Genomic DNA, 24,002 nt, shown 5'->3' with positions numbered 1-24,002 from the left:
TACTTTTATTTCTGTTCCCAGTGTGGCAGGGGAAAGCCAGCCAGATGGGTGGGGTAGAAATAAAGCTATTATTAGTGTTAGAAATAGGCATTATATATGTATATGTTTGTGTGTGTGTGTGTTTGTGTGCATATATAAATATATGCATATTTATATCTGTATGATATTCCTCCTTTTATTTCAAACCAAGGAAACTAGAATTGTAATCCTTGTTGCCGGAAATGTAATCGGAAGGGAGGTCTTGGATTTGATTCCACCAGGATTGTTATTGCATTTTCTTCATTGCGTTTGAAGAATTGCTGGATCAGTACCGTATTGGCCTGAATATAAGCCAGGTTTTTAACTTTTCCTGGTCGGAATTTGGGGGGAAAGGGGGGCTTTTATTTAAGACAATACGGTAGTTTCGTCCGATTTTCCCACCAAAACAAAGCAAAGCATTAAAAACCGACAAGGTCTTCTCGTGAAATTCACCCTTCATTTTTATTTCAATATTATCCTTCGTTATTTGTCCTTCTTTATTTATTTTCGGCATTATCCTTCGTTATCTCGGCTTTCTGCGTGCCGTGTTAAGAACGGTTGGTTTTCACATTATATATGACGTGTATGTTTTTATTAGCCTCTTACAAAAAAATGGTGTCATCGCATAGAATAATTTCATGCCATTTGGAGAATAAAACTGCAATTATTATTTTTTCCAAAAAAAGGACTTTCTTTTGGGGATCTTCAAGGGCCGGAGTGATTTTTCCTCCGAAAAGCAGGACTAACAGGTTTGAGGACCTCCTCTCTCTCGCTCCAACGTCGGTTTTCCATGCCGACGAAATCCCCGGACCAGGAATAATCCCGTTTTCGGGTCCGGCTGGGTCGAGTGAGATCATAGAATCATGGTTGCGTTTGAAAAGGGACCCCCGGGGTCATCTAGTCCAACCCCGGCGAATTGGGATGAGCCGATTGGCTGGCGGGCAGTTAGAGCAGGAGGTCGGCTGCCGCCTGGTTAGAGCCTCACGGTTAGAAGACCAGTCCAGGGTGCAAATAATATTGATTGTTATTATTATTATGAAGAGGGAGGGAGTCTCGGCCCAGGCAGGTGCCAGGTTAGAATTTCGTTCCCCGGCCCATCAGCCTCAGGACGGCAAAGTTGTAGGTGGCTGCGATGATGAACGTCACCTACGGAGGAAGGGGAAGAGAAGCAGAATTGCTAGAACCCATTCCTCCTGGTTCCCCTGATATCTCAGCAGCTTTGAAGACCATCAAGAATGGTCTCCTGCTCTTTCCTCCTGGTTCCCCTCATATATCAGCAGCTTTGTGGAGATGATCAAGCATGGTCTGTCTCTCCCAGGACCATTGGAAGGAGTCAGCAGCTGAGTCATCCTGATTTTTCCAGGGTTCTGCAGGAAACCTCCCTCCCATCTTTTGCCCCACGCATGGCTCAAGCCCTCCACCCAGAGATGAAGAGTTGTGGGAAGCTGTCCTTACCAGAGCCACCAAAGTGATCGCCGCTCCCACGAAGGCCGCAATGAACAGGTGGAACGTCATCTGGAACTGGAGGGGGGGAGGAGGAGAATGGGTCACCCATTGAAGGATCTCAACATAGAAACAGAATGTTGGAAAGGACCATGAAGGTCCTCTAGTCTTTACCACTGAGAACTCACCTCGGATGTCTTGCAGATAGAGAGAAGGCTCTGGCCACATACTCTTCCCGGGGAGGCATTCCACGGCAAGACACCTGCGGCGGGGCACCAAAACACAGAACATTTGAGAGCTGGAGGGCCACCTCGCCCCACCTTGGCCCCTCTTGACGTGAAGATGGAGGTCCACCAAGACCCTGAGAACCTCCCAGATCCTGATAGCAAGCTGGTGGTCTACCAAGACCCTGAGCCCACCATCAGGGTCCATAGGATTCTCCCTAAAGGCAGGACCTGACCATTTCCCCCCTTGAAAATCCCTTGGGTTGACTCATGTTGGAGGACCACCAAGCCTTCTGATACCCTGCTCCCAGGTCCAGATGGCAAGCTGTTGGTCTACCAAGACACCAAGATCCTTCCTGAGCTTCGTCCCTCTGGAAATTCATTGGGTGAGACTCATGGAAAGATGGGGCTCCCCCAGGACCTTGAGGTTCTCTCAGGTTCTGCTACCAAACATGGTGGCCCACCAGGATCTTGAGACTCTTCCAATTTCTGCTACCAAGCTTCGTGTTCCACCAAGACCTCAAGAACCTTCTCCCGGGTCCTGCTACCAAGCTGATGGTCCACCAAGACCTTGAGAACCTTCTCTCAGGTCCTTCTCCCAAGTTAGTGGTCAACCAAGACCTCGAAATCCTTCTCCCAAGTTGGTGGTCAACCAAGATCTCAAGAACCTTCTTCCAGGTCTTACTGGGAGATCCCTCATGAAGTTATTTATCCCCAAGGTGGCCCAGGTGTTATGTATTGAAGTTCTCACCCTGGCCACCAGGGGTATTGTGTATATAGTTTTCACTCAGGTCCACATCAGTTAATTTAGGTGGGGAACCCTGGGCTGCAAAAGGCCATCGAGGAGGCCACAGCCTCGGAAGCTGCTGAACTCTCCACCCAGGAGATCCACAAGGCCAGCAACCTGCATCCTGCTAAGAAGCCAATCCCAGTGCGCCACAAGGCCAGCGGTGACTAGGCTTCCTCCAGCGAAAACAAGGATGTGCACCAGACAAAGAGGGAGTGCGGGAAGTTCAAACAGAGATCCAAGGACCAATCAGAATGTGCTGGGTGTGGAGGCAGCCATTCCCATGTCAAGTGTTGATTCAGAGACGCCATCTGTCGGTGATGCTCCAGAAGGGGCCACATCGCTAAAGTCTGCCAATCAGCTCTGTCCGACACGCCCCCTTCACCGTCTCGCAAGTCCAAGTCTTCACCCTGATCCACCAATGGGAGCTGTTTCACCCTCACCAACTGCCGCTGCTCATCCGGAACCATGATTGGCCAAACCGACTCGCCTATGCGACGTAAGCTACATGTCACTGTGCTCATTGAAGGAGCTCCGTGTGACATGGAGATCGACACCGCGTCTGCCATGTCCGTCGTGTCCTGGAGCACCATCAAAAGACTCATGCCCAAGCTATCCAAGAGGCAACTCAACCCACACTGCATGCACCTGAGAGACTACCAGGGTACCAACATCCTCGTGGTAGGCGTTGGCCGGTACCAGGTAGCTTTCAATAATTTTTTGAGCCTGCTCCAACTGTTGGGGGTCAAAGGCCTGCAGCCTAGCCTAGGGCTAGACTGGTTTAATGCCCTTGGCCTGGAAGTCACCGGCATCAACTGCATCTGTGATGCAGATGTTGAGGGCCTAATCAAAGACTTTGCCGAGGTTTTTGACGGCACTTTGGGTGTACCTGTACAGGCACGCCCATCTCCACAACTCGCCTCCATCAAGCTAAAGCCATGCCGGGTCCTGTTCTCTCTCAAGGCTAAGGTGGACAAAAAACTTGACAAGCTGATTGTGCAAAGCGTTTTGAAGCTGGTTGACCACGCCAAGTGGGAAACTACCCATCTTCGCGCCTGTCAAGCTGTACGGTTCGGTGAGAATATGCGCAGACTACAAGTGCACAATCAACAAGGCACTTCAGCAGCACGCTTATCCGGTTCCCGTCGTCCACCACCTGCTGCATCCCCTGGGTGAAGGCAAGGTCTTTGCTAAGCTGGACCTTGCCCAAGCCTATCAACAACTGCCTGTCGCCGATGCCACCGCTGAAGCTTAGACAATCGTCACCCACCAAGGGGCGTTCTGGTGCAAGAGCAAGACCGAGTTGCAGGCGTTCCTGGGGCTGCTGAACTTCTACAACATGTTCCTGCCCCACAAAGCAACGCTAGCCAAGCCTCTCCACCGCCTCCTCAGCACGAAGGCACCGTGGTCCTGGGGTCACCAGGAAACAGCGGCCTTCAGCTCAGTCAAAGCCCTCCTCTCATCGGACAATGTAATGGCCCTCGGTGGTCCGGCAGAGTTTCCAAGCGTCCAGCTTATTTAAAAGACTATGTTCACCGGGCAAACTGCACATGTAACGCTGCCTTGTAAATAGAACTCATGTAAATATGTGGTGGTCTTACGGACAAATATTGTTGATAGTGAAACAGTTGAAACCGATATGCTTATGTGCCGTACTGAAACCAATAAGAGTATTGCTGTAGGTAATGGAGCCACTATGATTGCAACTAATGCCTTATCTCAGTGGGGAGGGGTGTTATGTATTGAAGTTCTCACCCTGGCCACCAGGGGTGTTGTGTATATAGTTTTCACTCAGGTCCACGTCAGTTAATTTAGGCGGGAAACCCTGGGCTGTTGTTGTTTGTGTTCAGTTCAGTTCCAGCTTACTTACAAAGAGCTACTTGGAGAAATCTCTGTGTTGTCTGCTATGTACTTAATACTACTTAATACCAAGAGACTAGGTTCTTCCTCACCATACATCCGGGCGTCTGTGCACAGGTTCCCAATGCCGGCGGCCGTCTTGGTGGGGTTGGCGATGGAGTTACAGGTGGTCCAGGCTGTGAAGTAGACATAGACAGGGATGGCCGAGCAGGCCAGGACCAGGAGCCAGAGGACGGTCAGGACATAGGTGATGCCCACAAACTGAAAGGAGGGAGAAGAAACGAGAGTCAGCAATTGGCCAGGAGCTTCCGGAGGACGGGGCATGAGACTGGAGACCTTTGGGACCTGAGGAACTCCCAGCCACTTGGACCTTTCCTCCAGATATTCCCACAAGAGGTGGGCAGACGTTGAAAAGTCCCTATTCCCGGGTTCCTATGATCCATTAAAATCCTATTTTCAGGGATGGCTTATATTTGGGTATTTCTCAGGCAAAGATGGAGACCTCCTATTCCATCTCCTAAAATGGAAATAGAGACCTCCACAGATATTTATCTGATTAAAATAGGGATCCTATTCCATCACCCAAATATTTTATCTAATTCCATCCCACAAATTCCCACAAATCCATCCATCTATTCCACCCCACAAATAATGATCTGATTGAAATACAGACTGCCTATTCTGTCCTGTAAAATGAAAATAGTGACCTCCTATTCCACCCCTCACAAGTCAAATCTGGGACTGGGAAAACAGGGATACTCGGACGGCCTGGGATCGGGGGTGGGGGGACCTCCATAGGCACAGCAGGTGGTTTTCGGATGGCACTATGGGTCACAAGTGCAAGTCCCTTGGTGCCTTTTGGGGCAGGAACGTCCTTCCAGGATGGGGGTCTGAAGGGTACTTATAGGGCAGGAAGGGGTTAAAAGTGCCCCATTGGATTCCTTAGATATGGAATTTCCTCCTTTTTGGCCACGGACCTTGGGACTGGTAAGTAAATCCATTCCCAATTACTCCGCCTAGATTCAAGCAGAGGAAGGTTTCCTTTTTGGAAGAATAAAATCCCTTCTTTACAGAAAGGTTTAGCCGTGTTGGCCTCCTCTTAATATGGACAACCAGAGGAAGGTTTCCTTTTTGGAAGGATAAAATCCTTTTACAGAAAGGTTCAACCTCGCTGGAATCCTCTCAGCATGTGAGTGAAGGAAGGACAAGACTTATTCAATATATCCTGCTCCTACTCTCCTTAATGCCCCCCACCGTCAGCAGTCTCATGCCCCGGGTTCGAACAGCAGCAGTGCCGGGTGCGAAAGAGGAGAAGATCACCTTATCGGGATGGCCCAGCCATTTTCCCACACAGTGACACACCAGCTCCCAGGAGCGGCCAGGCCGGTGTCCTCGGGGCCCCCTCCCCTTGTGGCCTACCGTGGCGCCCAAGCCCTTGCCGCAGATGGTGGCCCGGTAGTCGCCGAAGACCTGCCGGACAGCGCCAGTGGTGTAGAAGCCTTCAGACAGCAGGAGGGCGCCAAAGAGGAAGAAGAAACCAGCCACCCCGTAGATGGCGTACTGGAAGTCATGGATCCTGCAGGGGAGAAAAGAGGAGAGGGGGGGCCGTCGGTACGGTGGGGGCACCCCGAGTGTCATCCAGTCTGACCTTCCCGCCAGAGCTAGGAGGGATATATGGTTGGAAAAGGACTGCAGAATATTATTCCAATAGAAGACTGATTGTGTGGTCACAGTTTAACTCAATGTGGACATGCAGTGAGAAAAGGATTGCAGAATATGAACGGGGGAACGGACAAAGGAACGAAGGCAGCGACGGAGAAAAGGAATGTCGGGAGGTGCTTACACATCGACCAGGTACTCGTAATCCTGGTAGTTTTTGGAGAAGTAGGTCTCGATCAGATGTTCTGTGCCAGTCAGGGCTTCATGGCCGCAGCCGCAGAAGAGCGCTACCCCCAGGAAGCACAGGGCCGTGGCCACCAGCGAGGCGAAGGGTGCCCCCACCAGGCAGCGGGCACAGCACTCTAACAGACCTGTAAGGGGGTGAGAAGAAAGGAAGGAGGGAAGGATAGAGACCTATTGAGGAAGAGTTGCCTAACCCCTATCCAAAATCCCTATCCCTAATGCCAAGGGTCATCCAGTCCAGCCCCCTTGCCAGGCAGGGATCTCGGCATCGAATTTCTCGCAGTGCCAGTGCCAGATTTACGTCTAAGCTCAACAAGCCGTAGCTTAGGGGCCCCCCTCTCTGTGGGGCCCCTAAAAAATTCAAAGGGGAAAAAAACCTGGATGTACATTTCCAAAATAGAAAATAAAAAGCAAATAAAATAGAACCGACATACAGCAACAGTGTTTTGTTTTGTGTAGGCTCCTATGATGTAAGTCATGGGCCCCGCCTGCTAGCCTGCTCCCTAAAATATCACTGGTTTGCTCCTTTCTGTATATAGGGTGCCAACATTCTGCATGGACTGGTTGCATGGCAGCATGTGGAAATGGCTTTAGAGACCTATGAGGTCCATCAGTGACCAGTTACAGGTAGGTAGCCGTGTTGGTCTGCCATAGTCAAAACAAAATAAAAAAACTGAAGATATCTGAAGAAGTGTGCATGCACACAAAAGTTCATACCAAGAACAAACTCAGTTGGTCTCTAAGGTGCTACTGGAAGGAATTTTTTTATTTTTTATTTTGTTTTGCATATAGCATATATTCAACGCAAAAAACAACAACAACCCAGTGGCAATTTGTTGTGGACAAAGGAAAGCTGGACATTTAAAGGGCCCTGTTACCTTCAGGAGCTGAGGGCTGCATCAAACCTCAATCCGGCCCTGAAACGCATTCACCAGATCTTGGGATCGGTAAGGAAAGTCTGTTAGACTTGCTTCGCAGCAGGGTGGATTTGATTTGAAATTTCAGTCACGAATTAAATCACGATTTAAATCGCTAGTCAGTAAGACTTGATTGAGATGACTTTTTAATGGAAAGGTTCAGCCTTGCTAGCATCCTCTGAATATTGACCACCAGAGGAAGGTTTCCATTTGGGAATCATAAATTCGTTTTTACACGTCCGTAAAAAATGACTGATTTGGTTCTATTATTAGAAATACATACAGTAGACGGATAATTATGAAATTCTGGTTTAAGAGGTCCACTTTTCTGCTGCACTTGATTGGAAGGAGAAAAACCATCATAACAATTTACAGTAAACCATTGACTAAAACAATAACATGATAGCGTATCCACTTTAACTGATGTGGTTAAACATTATTATTATTATTATTATTATTATTATTATTATTATTATTATTATTATTATTATTTATTCAGTCCCACCCCGGAAAGGCAACCCCGTCAGAAGGCAACCCAGCCCTGCTAGGTAGTTTCTGGGTTTCTCAGGCTTCAGATGGCTACCTGGAGAACCGGCTCGGGGAACTGGATCCGGGTTCGAGTTCTGAGGAGCCGCGGTTGGTTGGGGTTCGGGCCCGCCGCTAACATTATCTACATTGCGAAAAATACAAGGGTCAGCAGGACGGGCAGCCTCCCCACGGCTCCTTCCTCTCTGATGATGATGATGATAATAATAATAATAATAATAATAATAATAATAATAATAATAATAATATGTTATTTATACCCCACCCATCTGGCTGGGTTTCCCCGAATGCTGAGACACCCCCTCCATCCCCAAGGGTCGTTGAATCAGACCCCTTGACAAGGCAGGAATTTCAAAATAGGAGCAGAAATCTGGATTTGACCCCGACAGTCAATTGGTCCAATGTTCTGCTTTATCTCTGCTGGGAACAATCCAGTGTCAGGACTGGATTCAAACTTGCAGCTCATCCTCAATTGTCCATTGTCTTTGGGACAATGGAGCCTTGATCTCTCCATCCCATGTTGCCCCCATCCCACCCCAGGGATGGTGAGGAATGGTCCGGTTAAAGTCCTGGGAAGAGGGCCCCGGGTTCAAATCCCCGAGACCTACCTGGCAGGGTGAAAATAGGGACCTCCCCAATTCTATCCCCCCAATATTTCTCCGGTGAAAAGACAGACCTCCTGTTCTATCCTCTAAAATGAATATCTTTTTTACTGCTTTATTGGTTTTAAAACTGTATAAGAGAAATAATCAAGAAATGTTAAAGACAAGATAGATCTTTTTTTTAAAATCCTACATTTCTGAATGGATACTTGTTTTGTACATTAATTAACATGACCTTCAATCTTCCCATTATGTTACCAAATTAGGTTCTTTAAATACGCACAACTTTCTTTCCTCTCCTTTTATTTCACTGACTTTAAATTTGATGAGCTTCTCCTTTTTACACACAGAAGCTCAGTCGAAACCTGATATTCTGACCCTGTTCTTTTACATAGACTCTGTATATTTCCCATTCTCTGGTAAATTTTTCATCCATCACCTTGCTGATAGTCTTGCTAGTTCAACACCCTCTCTTATTTTATTTATTTATTTTATTTTATTTATTTTAATTTATTTAGTTTATTGGTTTAATTGATTTTGCCAGCCTGATTTGATTGTGATGTCCTCTCCCTTCCCACCTTTTGTGATTAAAATCTTGGCAGCAACTCTCCATAAATACTCTCTTAAACTTTTTTAAATTCCTGCCAGGAATTATGGGAAACGAAATTCCCTAAAATGAAAATATGGAATAGGAGGTCTGTATTTTCACCGGATAAATAGCCGGGGCATAGAATTGGGGGTCTCTATTTTCATCCTGCCAGGAAGGTCTCAGGGATTTGGACCCAGGACCCACTTCCCAGGACTCTAACCAGACCATTGCTCGCCCCTTCATCTCGAGTGGGAAGGATGGAAGGAATGTGTGATGTAGCAGAGCAGAGAGATAAAAAGGCTCCCATTGTCCCGAAGACAATGGACAATGAGGGATGGGCTGTGAGTTCAAAACAATGCCCTCCTTCATGGTGCCTCCAGGAGAGTGGCCCCAGCTAGTACGGAAAACACCAGAGCTGAAAGGGACCCCAGCGATCATTCAGTCTAACCCAGGAATCTCAGGGCAGTTTTGCGAAAAGAAACGTGGGTCTTTAGGATTTTCGGGGGCCAATTAATGAACAGTTTTATGGCACAGATTAGTCCTGCTTAGAGATGGGAAGGCCTGGGATAAAACCAGAAAAATTGGAAATAAAAACCAGTTTGATATAGTTTGAATATTCCACACCCTTTCCCCCCCTTCAATTTTCTGGGGGGGGGGGGAGAGACAGCTTTGGGGAGAAAACTTTGGGGGGGGGAAACGGATTCCCCCCCCCCCAATTTTTCCGGTTTTTTCCAGGCCTGGGAAATTTATCTCTGGGTCCCTACTGACTGCCAAACCGATCTCCTGGGTCCCATTCCCTCCCATTGGCTATAGCTCCAACTCTGGTGGTGTAGCAGTTAGGGTCCTGAATTTGAATCCCCTCCCTTCTCAGCTGAGAGACCTACCTGGCAAGGTCGCTGTGAAAGGGAAGTGACGAGCTGGAGGGATCTAGCCCACCAACCAAATATTTCTCTTCTGAAAATACAGATCACCTACCCTCTAAAATGAAATTTTATTTTCTATCCCCCCAATATTCCCCTTATTCTATCCCCCAAACATTTCTCTGGTGAAAACGGGGGGGGGGGTCCTCTTTTTCCATCCCTCCAGCATTTCTCTTGTGAAAACACAGACCTGCTATTCTATCCCCTAAGATGAAAATAGAGGCCCCCAATTCTGTCCCCCAAATATTTCTCTGGTGAAAATACAGACCTCCTATTCCATCCCCTAAAATGAAAATAGAGACCTCCTATTCCTTCTCCTAAAATGAAAATAGAGACCTCCTATTCCTTCTCCTAAAATGAAAATAGAGACCTCCTGTTCCTTCTCCTAAAATGGAAATACAGTGGTACCTCGGGTTAAGAACTTAATTTGTTCTGGAGGTCCGTTCTTAACCTGAAACTGTTCTTAACCTGAAGCCCCACTTTAGCTAATGGGACCTCCTGCTGCTGCTGCGCCGCCAGAGCACAATTTCTGTTCTTAGCCTGAAGCAAAGTTCTGAACCTGAAGCATTATTTCTGGGTTAGCGGAGTCTGTAACCTGAAGCGTATGTAACCTGAGGTACCACTGTAGAGACCTCCTATTCCTTCCCCTAAAATTAAAATAGTGACCTCCTATTCCTTCCCCTAAAATGAAAATGGAGACCTCCAATCTCTTCCCCTAAAATGAAAATAGAGACCCCCTTCCAGCCCCACAATATGTCTCCAGTGAAAATAAGGAGGTCCTCTTTCCCACCCTGATGTCCCCAGAAACACGTCACTTTTCAGAGGTCTCAGGACAAGTGGGACAGTCCGGGGTGGGATTGGAACCCGGGACAGCTTCCCAAATCCCTGAGATCTGCCTTGGCCAAATTAATGGGTGATGGAGATACTGAGAAGTTTCCCCGTGATCCAACTCACCCATCGCCTTGGGGTTCAGGTGGAGTCGCAACTGGTCTCTTCTTCAGCTAGGACAACCCAATCTTCTTCACCTCCTCACTTTGCTGGACTTCTCTCTGCCCCCTCAGATCCTTCAGAGAAAAAGGGATCTGTTGTGTAGAGCCATGCCCCTTAAAGGAGAAGCCGTCCCTGTCTCCTCCTGCTCCTTCTCCTCCCTGTTAACTCTGAGATGGACAAGATCTACGGGTACTTGATGGAAAGTCCAAAATCTATGTGAGCTTCCAGTTTTGATGGAGGGTCCTGAGATCTGAGGGATGCGGGTGGCGCTGTGGGTTAAACCACAGAGCCTAGGGCTTGCTGATCAGAAGGTCGGCGGTTCGAATCCCCATGATGGAGTGAGCTCGTTGCTCGGTCCCAGCTCCTGCCCACCTAGCAGCTCAAAAGCATGTCAAAGTGCAAGTAGATAAATAGGTACTGCTCCGGCAGGAAGGTGAACAACGTTTCCGTGCGCTGCTCTGGTTCGCCAGAAACGGTTTAGTCATGCTGGCCACATGACCTGGAAGCTGTACGCCGGCTCCCTCGGCAAGTAACGCGAGATGAGCAACCCAAACCCCAGAGTCAGACACAACTGGATCTAATGGTCAGGGGTCCCTTTACCTTTACCTTACCTGAGATCTGTGGGAGCTTCCAGATTTGGTGGAGAGCTCTGAGCTCAGGCTGGAGGAAGGTGGCTCGCGGTCTCTGTGGACCACCAACTTTTGCTAGCAGGGCATAGGAGAAGGATCTCAAGGTCTTGGTAGACCCCCCCCCCATCTTCACCTGAGTCCAACCCAAAGGATTTCAAGAAGGACAAATGTCAGATTCTGCCTTTATGGAAAATCAGGTGGACCAATAGAAGGATGGTGGACCTCAGGGTCTTGGTGGACCACCAGATGGCTGGTTCTCAGGGGCTTGGTGGAGCTCTGTCTTCACATGAGTACAACTCAATGGATTTTAAGAGGGACAAAGGCTAGGTCCTGCATTTAGGGAGGATCACATGGATTCTGAGGGTGGGCTCAAGGTCTTAGTGGGAGCACCAGCTAGCTAGCAGGGCAAAAGAGAAGGATCTCAGGCTCTTGGTGGACCTCATCTTCACCTGAGTCTTGGTGGACCACCAGCTTCACATCAGTCCCACCAAGTGAATTTCAAGAAGGAGGAAGGTCAGGATCTGCACTAAGGGAGGAGTTACTAGATCTAAGATAGAGGACACCTGGATTTCTAGAAAAACATGGGAGAGAATCTGCCCTGCTCACCACAATTTCATTGTGATGGGTCAATGTCTTCCTAAGAGCAGAAGCAAATCAGTTACTGTTCCAGAAATGAATTTGCCAGATTGGTCAATAGGAATGTGATGCCAGCAAGGCTGAGTCTTTGCGTAATGGGGGGGAAGGATCTGTCAATCGGAAGGTGATCAGAAACTGGGATGGCTTCTTTAAATCAGAGACTTGAAGGGATCTGGCCTTTCTCTGAGGAAAATAGGGCTTATTTCCGGGCCAATACGGTATATTATTCTATTGGAGAACCGCCTTGATCAAAGGTGTCAAGGGCTTTGAAGACCCTCGAACTTGGGATGCAAGAGAGAAACGGGCGAAGAGGAAGAAACCTTCACTGGGAAACTCCACTGTGGAAGGAGGTGCGGATCCAGAATTGGCCTCCACAGTCCCTTACGGACTCATCGTTAAAGGGAGGAGGAGGAGGAGATTCTATTTTTCTATATCCTATCCTTCCACCCTCCCCAGTTTGGCCCAGTTCCCCCAGCAGGTGCCGCAAGGGACGCCTTCGGCCCTCTATGGCCTCCTTCAGGATTCGGGGGCAGCCTGGCAGGGCTGGCGCAGAGAGGAGTCGGCTGGCGAAGCCGCCCAGGGGGGAAAACAAGACCCTCTTTGTCGATTCCCAACAATGGAGAATGGAGAACATCCGAACAATGAGGACCATAGATCCTCCAGCAGGGAGATCTTTGTCCCTTGGCAAACAAGGAGAGGCATTGTGGGGAGAAGGAAGGGACCCATGAGGGTCATCCGGACCAACCCCACTTCCAACGCTCTAAGGCGATGGTTCCTTCTCCCCCAGCCTCACTGGCATCCCCTATTTTAGAATGTATTCTTCTTTTTACGTGTTTTATTATTTATTTTTATGTATTTCATTTTATTTTTTATGTATTTTATCATGCATTTCTTTGATTATGTGTTTGAGAATGTATTATTGTTTTTACATCTTTTATTGACTGATGCCAGGACATGAACCCGGGGTGGGAATCTCAACATGAAGCATGGAGCTGGAAGGGACACCCAGGCTCATCCAGACTGACCCGCCTTCTGCCACCAATTTCTTCCCCCTTTTACACAAAGGTTTAGCCTTGCTGGGATCCCCTTCATCTTTTGGGGGGGGGTCTGAAAATTTTGGTAAACTTTATTTTTAGGATGGCCTTTGGATAAAATAGTAAATATTAATCTATTAGATGCAACCAGTCTTAGGTCATGAAAAAGAAACCCCCCCCTATTATTAAACACAGCAGCACCCAACCCCAACGGCAGCTGCGTCTCTCAGTACTTGGGCAAGCAATCTTTCCCCAAGAGTCATTCCCCCACTTCAGATGAACACACTAGACAGAGTAGATCAGTCTCACCCGTCACCACCTTTAATGGACGGGGAGTGACTACAGATGCTCTGTGCCCCTTTAACAGCAATCCAGAGGGATAACCTCCATTAAGCCCCAAGCTGGGCCCTGCCCAGGGGCTCTCTGTCCAAAGAGTCTGGCTCAGTCCCCAAGTTCACCAGCTAATCCAGAAAGCCCATTTCTACAGCTCCAGCCACCTCAGGGTGAAGCAAGTGTATGGCCAAGCGCTCAATGCCATCCAAGCTCAGTAATCGAAGGCTCCACTCATAATCCATTTGCAGTTGCTCCAACACCTTCTCAGCATCAGCTACACTGAAATGCCTGCCTAGGACTTGGGCCAGTGTGTGCCAGATGACAGGATTCTACGGGGGACCAGCTCTGCACCCAGGTTCCTCAGGCGATGCCTTCTCTGGTGGTTTGATCCCAAGGTTCAGTTTTGACTCGGGTCCAATACAGTAATCAGAGAGACGGTGTTCACCTGCTAAAGCTTTGCCTTTGAAAAGCAGGCGCTGCTGGGATACTGGGACATTCAACTTCTCGGAGACCAAGCTTTTGAGAGAGGAGGTCTGTTCATCTGGGGAGACCTGGAGGCTGCATTCCCAGCCCTGGAGCGCCTTCACCGTAAGCAGCATCTCGGGACCCCGCAGCTCGGAAAGCCAGAAGCGGCCCCTTTTCATCCTGAAATAATAAAATATGTATATTCCTGCAAGGGAGTCTCAGCCTCGTAGGGAGGACTGGACCCTCGGGAAGAGCACCGTTGCTTAGGCTCTGCTCCGGTCGGGAAAATGACAGAGACCAACACCAGGATTTTAGGAAAGCAAAGTCTGTTGCAACAGGGTTCCCCTTCGCGTGCAAAAGGACGGAGTGAGAACCCTGAACAAAAGAGCTCTTTTCCTTATATACCTTTTAATTCTCATACAGTTCAACTGTACAGAAAGGGCGCGGGGGGGGGGAGGATTAGCATAAGGTAAGTAGGGTGTTCTGCAAGATCCTGGGAGTGTTTGGGTGTGTTAATGGAGATGTTCCTTTCTTGCAGGCTGACTCCGGGCTTCGCTAATGGTCCTATTTTCCTTTATTTACAGGAATGGACTCTGGAGGCGATCAGATTTGCATGACCAGATTGACTGATTGATGTTTTCCGGGAGATATTTACCATAGTGGGTGTGAAGCCCCGTCCTTTTGCATAGCTATCAATTCGGGTGTGATGTTTTACGTTTGCATATTTATTATAAAATAAAGCTGGTTAATTTTAAGTTGTATATTCATAGTGTTATATGTAGACCCAGTAGGTGGCGCTGTGGTGAAAGCATTTTGACAGTTTGACAGAAGATATAATGTTGGCAATTCGGATATATAGCACTCAAAATATACAACATATACAAAACACGTTTCTCCTAGTTACATCTCTAATACAAGAGACACTCCTAATACAAGAAAACACTCATTAACAGGATACATGAAAAGAAATATTAAAATCATACACAGAGATACATTTTGGTATAGATACTTGGTTATATTATAGCGATACAGGTTTGGAGCTATATTTTTGTTGTTGTTAAGTCATGTCCGACTCTTCGTGACCCCATGGACCAGAGCACGCCAGGCACGCCTATCCTTCACTGCCTCCCGCAGTTTGGCCAAACTCATGTTAGTAGCTTCGTGGAGCTATATAGATAAAGATAAATATCAACAACCTCAGATATGCTGATGACACAACCTTGATGGCAGAAAGTGAGGAGGAATTAAAGAACCTTTTAATGAGGGTGAAAGAGGAGAGCGCAAAATATGGTCTGAAGCTCAACATCAAAAAAAGGAAGATCATGGCCACTGGTCCCATCACCTCCTGGCAAATAGAAGGGGAAGAAATGGAGGCAGTGAGAGATTTCACTTTCTTGGGTTCCATGATCACTGCAGATGGTGACAGCAGTCACGAAATTAAAAGACGCCTGCTTCTTGGGAGGAAAGCAATGACAAACCTAGACAGCATCTTCAAAAGCAGAGACATCACCTTGCCGACAAAGGTCCGTATAGTTAAAGCTATGGTTTTCCCAGTAGTAATGTATGGACCATAAAGAAGACTGATCGCCGAAGAATTGATGCTTTTGAATTATGGTGCTGGAGGAGATCAAACTTATCCATCCTTAAAGAAATCAGCCCTGAGTGCTCACTGGAAGGACAGATCCTGAAGCTGAGGCTCCAGTACTTTGGCCACCTCATGAGAAGAGAAGATTCCCTGGAAAAGACCCTGGTGTTGGGAAAGATGGAGGGCACAAGGAGAAGGGGACGACAGAGGATGAGATGGTTGGACAGTGTTCTCGAAGCTACCAACATGAGTCTGACCAAACTGTGGGAGGCAGTGAAGGATAGGTGTGCCTGGCGTGCTCTGGTCCATGGGGTCATGAAGAGTTGGACACGACTGAATGACTGAACAAGATAAAGAGGTACACTGTTGTACACTGGCAAATAGAAGGGGAAGAAATGGAGGCAGTGAGAGATTTCACTTTCTTGGGTTCCATGATCACTGCAGATGGTGACAGCAGTCACAAAATTAGAAGACGCCTGCTTCTTGGGAGGAAAGCAATGACAAACCTAGACAGCATCTTAAAAAGCAAAGACATCACCTTGCCGACAAAGGTCCGTTTAGTTAAAGCTATGGTTTTCCCAGTAGTAATGTACGGAAGTGAGAGCTGGACCATAAAGAAGGCTGATCGCCGAAGAATTGATGCTTTTGAATTATGGTGCTGGAGGAGACTCTTGAGAGTCCCATGGACTGCAAGAAGATCAAACCTATCCATTCTCAAAGAAATCAGCTCTGAGTGCTCACTAGAAGGGCAGGTCCTGAAGTTGAGGCTCCAGTACTTTGGCCACCTCATGAGAAGAGAAGACTCCCTAGATGTTGGGAACGATGGAGGGCACAAGGAGAAGGGGACGACAGAGGATGAGATGGTTGGACAGTGTTCTCGAAGCTACTAACATGAGTTTGGCCAAACTGTGAGAGGCAGTGAAGGATAGGCGTGCCTGGCGTGCTCTGGTCCATGGGGTCACGAAGAGTCGGACACGACTGAACGACTGAACAACAACAACAACAACCTTTGTAATGTAAGGCCAAAAATCCTTGGTTCTGGAGCAGGGGTTTTTGGGGGAAATAGAATCACGGGTATTGTGTATGCTGTGGGAGACTGACCAAAGGTTGCCCTGCAAAGGGTTATCTTTGAAGAGTTTTATGACCGGGTGATCGCTGGGGGTGTGAAGATCTCAGCTACAAGGAGACATCCTGATAAGAATTTAGAGAGGGCCAGCTGGGGATTGTCAAGCTGGTGGGAAAACTAGGGAGGAACACATCAAAAAGGTTGCACCTGCCTTTCATCCTTGGCAGGTGAGAGTAATGACCAAGAGGCGCTGATTGGCTAATTGGATTAAGAACCTGGTTTTCTATAGGATGTTGATCGGGATCCACGTGTAGGGAATCCTTTATCTGCCCCAGCCTTTTGAAATGCAAAAAGCTCATTCACACCTGACTTAGACTGCTGTGGCGTCTGGGAACATCCAGGGAGATGGGGACCAAAGAGGAACTTAGGATGGCGGCCTTTTGTCAGCTGGTCGCCTGAAGAATTGCCAGTCTTTCTGATGCAGATGCAGCTAAGTATTAGTCCTTGCCGGTTAATGGAGAGGGAATTACAGAAAGTCTTTCAGGCTAGCCTAGTAAGAATGTTTTTGTTTTTTCTTGCATGTATCCTGTATTGGGAATTATACCTTATGTACTTTTAGTAACTTTTGAATAAAATGTTTAAAAGAACTTTTGTTCTGGTTTTCTGTTCATTCCTATGTTTGCTTGGCTAAATCCAGGTCTGCCGCTTGGCGCGTTACTTTAAAGGGATAATCATTTGTGACTCTGTTTGAGCTTGGGAAGGCTGTGAGCCGGTGCACAGGTGGAACGGCCCTCGCGTTCTGCTCTGTGGCTACAGCTGGGTTTCCAAACTTCCAGAGGGTGGTGGCAGCAGAAAAGATCTGTCTTGACTCAGCTGGAGAGCTGGGCCAAGATAAAAGAGAGTAATTCGTGCGCCCGGGTCGCCGGCAGCGGGAAACGCTGAGAGGCAAGGGGTGCCCGAACGCTACAACCTTAATTCTAAACATACTTACTGGGAGGGGGGGGACACTATTTTGTTGTAGAAAATGACAACAGATTTTAAATGGAAACGACCTAAATTTCTGTCCTAAGGGAAAACACCGTTTTGTTTAAAAGAGCACTTTTGCCCTCATCAAATATAGCGGGCACCGCCTTCACTGCCCACTTTTTGCATCCACTTCCGTCCTCTGGTCATTTCGTGCCGCCGCGCTTTCGTCCAAGATGGCCAGGCTGGCTTCACCCGTCCGCTACCATGGGCCCTTTTGCCCTCACTTCCTAACTGCCAGAGTCTTTTTACCGGAGATGATAGGAGGCAAGGGCGACCCTGAGCTTGTGGAGAAGCCCCTTCAGACACCTACCCCAAGCTCCTTCTACACCCTCTCCTCCTTCCCTCCAAAGGTCCTCCTTTTGGGGGAAGGAGCCTCCGTGGTCCAGCGCAGTCAACCTTGGTAGCGGCGCTCTGCACGCGCTCAGAGGCTTCCCTGGAGGCTTCAGCTGGAAGACTGGATCGGATCAACGAGTTTCAGGAGGGATCCCATGGGTCATGCTTAGAAGAGTTTGAATTGGATATTCCGCTTTATCACTACCCGAAGGAGTCTCAAAGCGGCTAACATTCTCCTTTCCCTTTGAAATAAGTAATTAATTCGGTCTTCCGGGGACCGTTACAGGAAAATGGATTCCGCCCCAGAAGGGAGTTTGCAATGCCCCGGAGAGAGTGCTCGGTGTTTCAGCTCTTACCGTCATACAAAGAAACAGAGAGCAGACCAAGGGCTTCAGAAAAGCAAGAATATTCTGTTGCAACAGAGGTTCAGCACCTATGGAGTGAAGAACCCCGAACAAATGACATGCGGTGACTTTTATACAATTTATACGGGAAAGGCGCGAAGTGGCAGACAACAAAAGGGGATGAGGTAAGTGCCACATGCAGCTGCTGGGTGACCTTGGGCTAGTCACACTTCTCTGAAGTCTCTCAGCCCCACTCACCTCACAGAGTGTTTGTTGTGGGGGAGGAAGGGAAAGGAGAATGTGAGCCGCTTTGAGACTCCTTTGGGTAGTGAAAAGCGGGATATCAAATCCAAACTCTTCTTCTTCTTCTTCTTCTTCTTCTTCTTCTTCTTCTTCTTCTTCTTCTTCTTCTTCTTCTATCTACAGAATGAAGCCAGTATTTCTATGCACATCAAAGCCCGGATTATCATCGGCTGGAGATCTATTTGACATTTGTCCCTCCTCTTAAATAAATGGTTTTTCCCTATAGACATTGTGTGTTGTATAATTTCTGATGTCACCTCTTGCAAGCCCAGTAGATGGCACTGCAGGAGCAGAAGATTTTCACAGTTCAACCCTCGAACGGGAATAGTAATTTTCATTAGAGTGGTCTAAGCAATTTCCAACAGTAAAATATGTTCCTATAAATTTCTTTGTTACCTATAACAAAAGTAGATACTTATTTTCTACAAGCATATAAGAATACAGGCTACTGGTAAAAGAGTACAAAAAGAATACATTCGATTTAAAATGGGGTTCAAGGATACACTTTGTTGCATTTATTTCTGCAGAACCTATAATACAATTCTACTGATAGTGAAAGGGTTTTTCTTGCAACTAATATACATGTTGCAGTAAGATACAGAATAGAGAAAGAGAAACATTATATTTTATAAAAGGAACACATTCTAGAGCTGGTTCGTTTTCCTTCAGTGGGGGCATCGCTGGACGCATACCCCTAAACATTTTGAGAATCTAAGTTTGGCCTTATGGAGGGGCAGTATTTCAGTAGGAGTTGGAAAAGGAGAGTAGCCCTAAACGTGTTTGGTTTTTAAAAAAATAAAAAAAGCACAAACAACAACAGACATCTGAAGGCAGCCCTGTTTAGGAAAGCTTTTAAAGTTTGATTGAATATTGTATTTTAATATTTTGTTGGAAGCCGTCCGCTGCTATTTCTCGGCTTCTAGGATAAATGTCTCGCCCGTTCCCCGGGGTTCTTTCCAATTCTCCCATTCTATCCTCTCCTTCCTTGGAGATTTGCATGGAGAGCTTCGACGACGACGACGATGGTGATAAACTCTTCCATTCTACCCTTCTCTCCTTCCTTGGAGGAACAAAATAAACAAATTCCTTCCAGTAGCACCTTGGAGACCAACTAAGTTTGTTACTGGTATGAGCTTTCGTGTGCATGCACACATCTTCAGATACCTTCCTTGGAGATTTGCGAGGAGAGCTTCGAGGGCCACAACAACAACAACAACAACAACAACAACAACAACAACAACAACAACAACAACAACAACATTTATACCCCGCCTATCTGGGGTATCTCAAACTCTATCTCGGAGGCTCCATAGCGACCTCCCTGGCACTAGTGTCTATATCTCGGGGGCTTCAGGGCGCACCCAACCCTGCCGAGATGCCACGACGACCACCCCAAGTCCAGCCTGCCTAAGCCTTGCCTCTGGGTGGCGCGGCGCTGGTGGCTCCCCTGGGTCCTCCCCTTTCCGACCCGACCCGTGTGCTTATCTCCGCCCCATGGGCGAGCTATCTCCATGGGGGCAGCGCCACCTCCTCGGGATCTGGCTGGATGCCACGGAGGGACAGCTGTTGGACACATCGGGCGAAGGCTTGGTGGTGGCATCTCGGCCGGGTTGGAGGTGTGCCAAGGAGGAGGTAGCTCCCGAACCACGGAGACAGCGGGTTGGCTGCCTTGGAGGGGCGTGGGAAGCGGGCGCACCTCGGAGATCTGGGCAGGGTTGGTCGCGCGCAGGAGATCGCTGGGTTCTTCTGGCTCAGATGAGACCTCTCCTGCTCAGGAGCAGCTTGGGCAAGAGGAAGAGCTTGGTGGTGGCATCGTCAGGTCTTGAGGAACCGTCCGAGATTTACTGGTTGGCTCCTTGTGGCCGGGCGCGCTCAGCTGGCAGTAGCAGGAGACGTTCTCCTGGACCGTGGTGGGCCACCACTGCTGCTATCTCTACTGGTGGCTCCCAGCGCCATGTCGACCTCCGAGGAGGAGGAGTGGAGCCTGGACCCCTTGGCCAGCCCCGAGGAGGAGAGCCCCCCACGGCGGGGCAACCAGCGCGGCCCCCGGGGCAACCTCACCACGAGCACCACCAACCAAGCTTTGGTGCAGCTGGTCTGCCAGAAGAACCTCCACCGGCCCGCCGACAGGGCTCTCCTCTCCATCCTATTCTTCCGCAGGTGGGTGTTGTTAGGAAGGCGTTGGGGGGTGCCACCCCAGACCAGGGCCACCTGTCCTCCTGGGTGCTGGAGCTGAGAGACGTGGCTTGGGGCTGGCTGACCACCACTGATGGCCCCATCCTTCTTTTCGGTTCTGCGTTCTCGGCCGTTGCTGGGGGGCGCTTCCCCGGAACAACAGGAAGCACGGGAGCCGACACGTGTCGTGTCAGCGTGTCTGGGCGTGTCTGGCCGCACGTGTCTCCGCACGTCGGGGGCCCAGAAGCAGCTGGAAGATCCCCCGAGGAATGGGAATGTGGATTCAGAGGGGCCCGGGGTCATCTAGTCCAACCCCAAGCAAAGCACCATGAAATCATAGCATAGTCGGGTTCTAGGGCGGGAAACCCAGCCAGATGATGATGATGATACAGTCATGATTCCATAAATGAATTCGCTGGGAAGGTGATGCCAGCAAGGCTTAATCTTTGCATAAAATCGGGGAATAAATCATAGGGTTGCAGCGCCGGAAGGGGGTTAGACCGGATGACCCTGGGTGTCCCTCCTATTAAATAAGAAAATACATCAAAATTAAAATATATAATAAAATACATCAAAATAAAAATGCACAATTGCATGGCAGATGATCGGTGTGGATGACCCTGCGTGCCCCTTCCAGCTTCATGCTTCAATGTTGACGTCCCTGAGATTCCCACCCCGGGTTCGTGTCCTGGCGTGCCGGCCGGCTGGGAACTGGGAGTCCTGCCAGGACCAGTATCCGCCCAGCAGCTGGAACTGGGCGCCTGCCAAGCAGGGAGAAATACAAACAGAAATAGAAATTGGGATCGGGAGAGGCGGGGAAGAGAACGGCCTGTTCTTCTTCCCAGGAGAGAAGGAGGAGGTGGCGGGTTCGAGGTCCGCACTCCAACATCTGAAGCATTGGGGTGTGGGTGTGTGCTGGATCGATTTGCTGAGATGCCTGCTTCTGGGGGGTTAGTCTCGATAACCCTGGGTATGGAGATTCCTGCATTGCAGGGAGATGACCGTGGGTGTCCCTTCTCTTGGGGGATTCCTGCTTTTTTGGGGGTTTGGCTAGAAGACCCAGGATGTCCTTTCTATTGCATAAGAAAATACATCAAAATAAAAATACATAATAGTAAAAATAAAACACCTAAAAATAGAAAATATGTCAGAAAATATGTCAAATAAAAATACATTATAAATTACGTAAGAATAAAAATGCATAATAAAATGCATAAAATACATAATAGTAAAATAAAACACCTAAAAATAAAAAAATGTGTCAGAAAAATGCATCAAAATAAAAATACATTGCATTGTGGGGGTGGGTGGGCTGGAAGACTCTTGGGGGATTCCTGCTTTTTGGGGGTTGGGCTAGGAGAGGTTGCTAGAAGGGAGGTTTTGGGCGCAGTCTGAGCCACAACATGTTTTGCTCCCTCCTTATGTAAACCTTGACATGCCAGCGAGGTTTTGGCATCTCTCGAACCCGCTTCCTGTTTTTCTAGTCCTGCGCCTGCTGGCAGCCAAGCCCATTCTTTTGACAGGGAGCGAGGAAAAGGCATGTGGCGATCCCAGAATGATGGACAAGGGAAGGGGACCTTGGGGGTCATCTAGACCAACCCGCTGCAATGCAGATACAAGGCTGGTAGTGGGGGCCAGGTGGGCAGATTTTGCGCTCAGTTAGGCGTGGCATCCCCCAGATTAGAACATCGGGTTAGAGCCCTATCTAGTGGCCTTTTTTGCCCAGCTCCCAAACTTCTCCCTCGATCCAGGTGGGAGACAGGTGCGCCTCGGAAAACGAGCTGATCCAGGTCTCACTCCACTTTCCCTTCTTCTCTCCCCCCCCCCCCCGCTCGCTGCAGTGACCCGGATTCAAGAGCCATCGGCGACAAGATCGAGCAGGCCCTTGTGAGTATCACCTTGAGGGGCTGGCGCCTGCCCACCTTGCACCCATCCTTGCCACCCACCTTCACCCATCCCTGCCACCCGCCCTGCACCCATTCCTCTTAAAATTCCTGCCCTCGACTCAACCCCAATCTCTCCCTGGCAGGACCTGGTGAAGACCCACCTGGTGTACACCGTGCGAGAGGAGGTGGACCTCCTGAAGGACCAGATCCGAGAGCTTCTGGAGAAGAATGGGCGTCTGCAGCGGGAGAACCACCTTCTCAAGAACTTGGCAAGCCCAGAACAGCTCCAGAACGTCAAGTCCCATCGGCCCCTGAAGGTCCGGCCAGCCTGCCCTGAGGACCTGAGAGCCCAGAAGATGAAGGTCTACCAAGACCTTGAGATCCTTCTCCCAGGTCCTTCTAGGAAACCAGGTGTCCCCCATCTTAGATCTGGCTCCTCCTCCCTCACTGCAGAACCTGGCATTCCTCCCTCTTGAAATTAACTTGGTGAGACTCAGGTGAAGTTGGTGGTCCAAGGAGACCTCGAAAACCTCCTCCCAGATCCTGCTACCAAGCTCTGTTGCCCACTTTGACCTCCAGATCCCTCCTCCAACTTGTGGACTCCTTCCCTCTCTCTGTCTGTTGGAGATCGGGCTGGACTCGGAACTCGGGACTGTCCTGGGATGAGAGGACCTAGTGGTGGAGCAGCATGATGAAGACCTGGGTTTTCTCACTCACATCTTCTGGGGAAGGAGATATCGGATAGGTGGATCGGGGGAACGCTCTGGATGTAATTTACCTTGTAATTTATCAAAGCTTCTCTCTTTGAATTTTGAAATTTGGCATTTACATGGTTAGAGTTCCTACCTGCCTACCTAGTGTTCTTGCTAAAAGTTAATAAATAATAATAGGGTTTTGGGGGGGGGCGGGGAGAGGGCTGATTGTTTTTTCTTCCATTATTTTTTGCATATTCTGCATTTGCATATTCCGTATTTGCATATTCTGCGTTTTATATATTGTGATTTTTATACCTGCAGGGATCGGGTGGTCTAGCAATAAATGGAAATGGAATCTTCTTCTGTGTCCTGCTCTGTCAGGTGAGGGCAAAGCGGAGCATGTGCAGAGGGCGGCCAATCAGGAAGCCATCACTAGCTCCTCCCTTTTTTTTTTGGAGGAGCTCCGTGGGGTTGCTCTGGGCAACGACACTCTGCACACAGCCAGAGGTGCCTTTGCCATTGCCGGGAGAGCGGCAGTTCCAAGGGGTCTATCGTGGGGTCAGGCAGGGTGTAATTAACAAATTTAAGAATAAATCATAATGAGGTGAATATAAATATTCATAGAATTTCATAAAAATAATGATTTTAAAATAATCGTTGCAAAATTTAATAACAAATCATAATGATGTGAATG

The 24,002-nt window shown here is 48.5% G+C and overlaps 2 protein-coding genes and 1 pseudogene across 4 annotated transcripts; 1 reads left to right on the top strand and 2 right to left on the bottom strand.

The window, feature by feature from the left end:
- Nucleotides 1-455: 455 nt before the first annotated feature.
- PLP1 (proteolipid protein 1) lies at nt 456-10,862 on the bottom strand. 3 transcript variants are annotated; one of them, XM_033137459.1, is made up of 8 exons: nt 10,763-10,857; nt 7,735-7,821; nt 6,176-6,362; nt 5,752-5,908; nt 4,425-4,593; nt 1,650-1,723; nt 1,474-1,539; nt 456-1,164 (listed from the first exon to the last, which is right to left on the bottom strand). In XM_033137459.1, exons 1-8 carry the CDS (start codon nt 10,764-10,766, stop codon nt 1,093-1,095), a joined length of 816 nt encoding a protein of 271 aa, XP_032993350.1. In that variant the 5' UTR covers nt 10,767-10,857; the 3' UTR covers nt 456-1,092. The 3 variants fall into 3 exon arrangements, with proteins under 3 accessions (XP_032993350.1, XP_032993348.1, XP_032993349.1); XM_033137457.1 differs by having other exon boundaries at nt 5,653-5,908; nt 10,763-10,855; XM_033137458.1 differs by lacking the exon at nt 7,735-7,821 and having other exon boundaries at nt 5,653-5,908; nt 10,763-10,862.
- Nucleotides 10,863-13,486: 2,624 nt separating this feature from the next.
- On the bottom strand, nt 13,487-14,064 carry LOC117039979 (annotated as a pseudogene).
- Nucleotides 14,065-20,171: 6,107 nt separating this feature from the next.
- On the top strand, nt 20,172-23,503 carry LOC117040399 (protein bunched, class 2/F/G isoform-like). Its single transcript, XM_033138160.1, has 3 exons — nt 20,172-20,712; nt 22,569-22,614; nt 22,757-23,503. Exons 1-3 carry the CDS (start codon nt 20,507-20,509, stop codon nt 23,087-23,089), a joined length of 585 nt encoding a protein of 194 aa, XP_032994051.1. The 5' UTR covers nt 20,172-20,506; the 3' UTR covers nt 23,090-23,503.
- The last annotated feature ends 499 nt before the right edge of the window (nt 23,504-24,002 follow it).

Source organism: Lacerta agilis, chromosome Z (genome assembly GCF_009819535.1).
Source record: "Lacerta agilis isolate rLacAgi1 chromosome Z, rLacAgi1.pri, whole genome shotgun sequence".
NCBI lineage: Eukaryota > Metazoa > Chordata > Lepidosauria > Squamata > Lacertidae > Lacerta > Lacerta agilis.
Note: the sequence above shows the minus strand (reverse complement) of the source record. Positions and strands in the feature narration are given on the sequence as shown.